We start from the raw sequence: 6,007 nt of genomic DNA on the forward strand, positions 1-6,007 counted from the left end.
GCCACTGCCCAGATTTATCCTAAGGTATTTTAGTAGGAGGACGATGCTGTCATAAATAATACAGAGACACCTTCAACATGCATACAAATCCATGCATACAAATCCAGGCAGAGTTTGAATTATTTAGCACAGTTTACACTTGATTACCAGACAATGAGCTCAGACAGTGCAATCTTATTTCTCATTATTTACTGCAGCTACTTGTTTCAGAAGCTTCAAATTGCAATGTTTTGCAAGCTAAAATGGAATGCAGCTTTTTCTCCCTTCACACTGCTACTCATGTAGCCCACTGTGTGTATGGGAGATGGAAAAGTACCTAGGACACATGAAGATTCATTTAAGAGCGGAAAAGCTTCCAGTTGCAGTCTTGTTTCTGTAGGCAGGGAGGTAAAAGACATTCCACCGCCATAGGCCAGTTTCCACTTGGAAAGTCTGGGTAGCCGCCCACTCCTCCCTCTGGTTGTGCAGTAGTTTATGCACAGCTGTTGCCTTTAAGCAGCTCTGTAAAGACTGAACGGGTACAAAATGGCATCCCAGCAGCTCTATCTGAGGTTAATAGGTCTGGCTATATTGGTGACACTGTTGGCACTTAGAGGTGAGCTCAATCTTCTTCTTTTCTTTTGGTTTTCTCCTGCTTTACCTTTGCTTTGCTTTTAAAATGTTAAATTTTTTAGTCCACATTCATCTTTCACCATCTGGCCTCATACTCGTGTCTAGATTTGTGTGGTAGTTGGGTTTTTAACGGCACTCTGGTTTAAAAAAGATTAATTAAGACATGTCAGAGCATTTGTTTTCTATAAACATGTTTGAATTTTTATCTCTGCTACTGACTTCTCTCTCACTGTCACACACACCTTAAGATAACTTTGACAAAGGAAATGAAAACAGTACAGAGAAAATGTGGACTCATCAATAGACAAGAATTGATTTTAAAGGGTTATACTTATAGTTTTGCATGTTTCCCCATTTACTTTTAAAGAAGTGTAATTAGAGCATAGCACATATTTGAATGCAATTTGCCAACCTTAAGTGTAGCTATTCTACTCCATTCTAGAGTAGAAAGTTAATGTACAAAGTACATAATGCGTTATATTACAATTCACCTTCAATTAAAAACTCTGAACTGCATCACATCAAAACAAACCTTGTTTTTTTAAAAAGCAACATGACATGCCTGTTTGAAAAAAAAAAATGCTGACTGAAAAATAGGACAAGCTCATCAAATATACAAAAATCTGTGAACTAATGCTATGCTTTGCAAACAACTGGCAGTAATGTGAAGTATACCTTATGGGTAATAAATGGGATAAACATGGCATGACAATGTGATGATCCTAAGCTGAAACATTATGACTAGAATGCATCTGTTCTTAATAACTACCTCCAACTTCCAAGCCTGTAGTAAACCCAAAATCTGTTACGCGGTGTCAGTCATAGTCCCTACAGCTGCAGAGTTGCACTGCACTCTGTTGTTTTAGGACATACCTGTCAGATTGATACTAAATACATATTTATTCTTGGTAATCAGTCCTCTGATACCTCCAGCATCACAGGTGTGCCACAGGGTTATACCTCAGGACAACTGGTTTTTAATCTGTGTAGGCTGCAACTTCGCAGTGTCAATACTATACATCTCTACGCCCTTCAATCACACTTAACAATTGATTGCTCTAATAACAATACCCACGGCTTAACACCAAATGAGTTTTGCTTTCTACAATATTTAACATGTTTATGTCTTCAGAAGTACTACTTAGGCTTAAATGTCTATAGCCATGCTAGCAGCTCTGTGAAGCTATACTGAGTTGAGCTAAATACTAATGAAAGAATGCTAACATGCTAATATGCTAATATGATGTTTAGTACATATAATGACTAACATGTTTACCATCTTGGTTTAGCATGTTAGCATGATTATATTGTTTATATTTGTATAGACACACAGTACAGCTGATGTTTGATGTTATTAATTTTTTTTTTTTTATCACCAACCAAACTAATGGACACATTTAAAATTTGACCTGTTAATGGTGCTACAGGATAAGTCAGGGCAGGACACATCATCTGGGGACCATAAACATATACAAGACCGACCGATCAACATTGCTCACTTTTTAGCCATTGATTTTTGCTGCTAGCATGGCTAAAAAAGTGAACTGTAAGTCAGAAAGAGGACTATAATGCACATTTGAACCTTTTAACTTAACCCTTTACAACATTTTCCTACTCCTTCGCTCTTGTATGAGTTTACCCTTTGAGAGGTGCCATTTAATCCTTTTACTGTTATTATGAGGTAATGCTTTTATTAAAATGCACCGATAAGCTGATAAACGGGCTATTACAGACATCAGGAGGTTCACTCATTTCAAACAATGACTGTGGGAGAAAAGATAAATAAACAGCCCAATGCACGCCATAAAAGCCAGCTGTGCAAAGAATGACTGAAACTGCCCATGTTGTGGACAGACTGTTATAGTAATGAGAAAGTCTGCAGGAGTTTGCTGTTCATAGTTCATTTGCAACACAAGCTGGAGAAAAAAAAACACATGCAAGCAATTTTCTCCAACTGTATCACTCCACATCTAACCACACAGTGAAAGACAAAGTCTACCTCAAACTATGGACTGGATTTCTGTGCATTCTGAGGCATCTGGTATTCTAAGGTAGATTTGTCTTAGCCTTCTGGACTTTGGCCTAAAACAATAAATAAATAAATAAATTAAACCATTATAGACTAATGGAAACATGGTATAGGGCTTAAGCACTCTGAAAGAACAGTCAATTACAGCTACAAGTGTAAAAGGTCATCTGTCTGAACAGGTAGGGTGCAGCAAAGAACAAGATACCTCATTAGTGTCCTTTATCTTTATAAGGATTCACCACACACAGTGTAGCTCCAGGGCTCCAGGTGGGTGAGAATAGCAGCAGGAAGAAAGTTGCTGCAGCAAATATATTAACATGAAAAATAGCAAAGGCAAAAAATCCCTCTATGCGAGTTGGCAACTTTTCATTTAACCCTGCTCATGTCTCCACTTTAACATTTGCATCTATAATAAAAACTGAAAATAAATTCATCCATAAAACTGGTTTAGTTAGGGGCGAAATTTAGAGTAGGCCTAAAACTACTGAAGCCAATTGTTAAAACTGCAGCAGTGTAAGCAGACTTCGATGTAATTCTGACTAAGAAATTGTAGCTCGAAGTTTGACAAATCAGCTATAAATGAGTAGCTTTAAACATCTTATACAAGTATAGAGCTAGCCTTAAATATTGACCATTAAAAATCAATTTCAGCTGTATTCTGTTTGCCCATAACCGGCAAAGACCTACCGTTTAAATTGAACAGAAACATTGTGGGGGGATGTTTTAGAATGAATGACACCTGATTAACTTGTTCACACTGCACCTCATTGGCTCTCTTTTGTCTCACTTTTACAGATGTAGACGGTGACAGCAGCTTGCTCAAGATCTTAAGGAAAAGAGATGGTAACACCCTTAACTGACAGTATTGTTATGCTGCTGACAGAAAAATGAACTCCATTTTCAAGTGTTATTAAAAAATACTCTCATTATTTTCCCTATTGTGCTTCCATCCAGTGGCAGGAACTAGTACTACCCCATCAAAGTCCTCTGTTGCTGTCTCTCCATCCAAGGCTCAAGAGTTCCTGGCAAAGCTGAGCAGAACCAAGAGAAACATTTGGGATCGCAGCAGACCAGATGTACAGCAGTGGATTATGCAGTTTATGTACATGGGGTTTGACGAGCAGGTGAGTAGTGTCTGTTACAGGAGGGTTCAGTGTTTCTCTGAAATCCTGAGAAGCAGAAATCATCATCCAGTGGAGCTGTCAACATGACGGGTATTCTGAAAAATAACGCAAAAAAAAAAAACAAACAAAAAAAACACAGATTTGCCACTTTTGAGAGATAATCCTTAATAGTTATTCAGTTTTGAGAAATAAAAACACACAGCACGGAAATACAAAATTTGAACCCTTACCAAGAACTCATGCCCAAACATTGTTCGTATTTTGCGTCAAAGAGAAAAAAATTCCCAGAGTCGACAAAGTTCCTCCAGAATAAATACCACCTTTCTACTACTACTGACTGATTTGTAGATTGACTTTGACTTTTAAAGATGGTGGAGTACACTGATGTTTAGAGACATTTGGTGGTTAATGACGTGTGCAATTTTGTGTATTGATTTAAAATGCTTAAAAGCCCTCAGAACCTGTTTTCTCAGTCAGCTTCTTACTGTGACCAATGTCGTCCTGCAAACACAGAGGGTTTTCTGATGCAGCAAGAACAGTTCTGATGATTTCACTTGACAGATTTCTGCATTTGTGTTTTTGTCTGCATTTATCTCACTGGGTTGAAGTGGGCAGTGGGCAAGGGAGATGTCATGGACTGCATGTCTGTGCACCAATCAGAATCATAACAAAACACCAGGTTGAAAAGTTTAATTTCCCTTGGTTGAAAGTTTCAAGCCTGTTGCACCTCTGACAAAACTCAGTATCAGATAGTTGCGATAGTGTTGCACTTGTAACCACACCCAACAGTGATGTCACAGTGCACTCACACACCCTGGTGTACGTCTACGTCACTACAACAGGGAAAACCTTAAACCACTGGAGGTCAGTGAAAGCAAGACCTTCCACTGGTGTTAAATGACTTTAATCAAAAACTGAAGACAGTTGCCAGGTTGTTTGCTGACGTTGTCAGGCCTCTATCAATTCAATTATATCAAACCACATCTGATATGACCACATCAATATTTAATTTTGAGGAAAAAAAAGATTTTCTGGACCTGACAGAAAAAATACATAAACACGAAGACATAAAACAGACAATAAAAACTTTAGTCATCTGGATCTTTATATAATCTCAGATATTCAGAGGACAAAAATGTGGAGTGACAAAAGTGTATTAGGTCTGATGTCTAAAAGATCTTAAAGTCTTTAAAAAGGCACATGTATTCTCAAAATGTCGCTGTCTGACTGAATGAATAAACACAAACATGGAACGGAGTACATGGCAATGCGTAAATTCCCTCTCACACAGATAAATATAACCCCACTTACAGAGCCAGTGTCAGTTTTCTTTCAGACCAGTGACTGTCATGTAGAATTCGCTAGAGACAGTAGGGAATGGAGGGAACAGATAATAAGGGCAGAAAAAAAGGGAGCAAAGTGCACAAACTAACCCTCTACCCCCACTGTATTTGACAGCGTTTGCGTTTCAGCGAGTATATAGCAGTATTTCTCAAACAGCCCCATGCATGACACCTTGTGCTTATGCCATTTGCTGTTGCTTCCTTAAAAGGCCAAAGCTGTCAAAGCAGTGGCCTTTTCAATGTTTGCCTTTCATGCATGTCTATTTGCCACAGCTGTGCCCGCTGACAGTCTCAGTGGGCACCTTATCAACTGCCTGTGTGTCCATTAGCTTGAGATTTGTTGAGGCTGAGTTTTCCTAACGAGTCACGTCTGTGGTGTTTTTCCATTCCCAGAGGCTGGAGACTGACCTGTCGTACTGGATGGACCAGGCACGCTCCAGTGACCAAGGGCGTCAGCATCACTATGATGAAAATTCCCCCATCGGCCCACGTGACCCTGGTTCTTACAGACACGGAGCGAATGTCAACTACGACTACTATTAGCTGCAGTCATACACAAACACAGGCCAGTGCTTCTGTGAATGGTCAAAGGGGTTGCATTCTTCATATAAGTCAGTCCCCTGCCTTTTCTTTGAGAGAACAGTCTGTGCTAGTTTGTTAGTCTTACACCTGCCACATCTCTGTCTTGATTTTGTTACACCCACCATTGTAAACCATAATCCATTCTTTCTCTCCATCCCCACATTAAAAATCAACAACTTGGCTCTAGCACTACTGTAAATAAAGATGTGACTCTACAGTGCCTGAATCTCCTGCTTTTTCATTTCCTTCCACACACACATGCACACACACACGCACGCACACACATAATATCTTCTTCCCTAATTATATCATACGCA

General features: G+C 39.1%; 1 protein-coding gene across 1 annotated transcript; it reads left to right on the top strand.

The window, feature by feature from the left end:
- Nucleotides 1-416: 416 nt before the first annotated feature.
- Nucleotides 417-5,910, top strand: ecrg4a (ECRG4 augurin precursor a). The gene is made up of 4 exons (XM_056389337.1): nucleotides 417-595; nucleotides 3,437-3,484; nucleotides 3,596-3,765; nucleotides 5,502-5,910. Exons 1-4 carry the CDS (start codon nucleotides 526-528, stop codon nucleotides 5,649-5,651), a joined length of 438 nt encoding a protein of 145 aa, XP_056245312.1. The 5' UTR covers nucleotides 417-525; the 3' UTR covers nucleotides 5,652-5,910.
- The last annotated feature ends 97 nt before the right edge of the window (nucleotides 5,911-6,007 follow it).

Source organism: Seriola aureovittata, chromosome 11 (assembly GCF_021018895.1).
Source record: "Seriola aureovittata isolate HTS-2021-v1 ecotype China chromosome 11, ASM2101889v1, whole genome shotgun sequence".
Taxonomy (NCBI): domain Eukaryota; kingdom Metazoa; phylum Chordata; class Actinopteri; order Carangiformes; family Carangidae; genus Seriola; species Seriola aureovittata.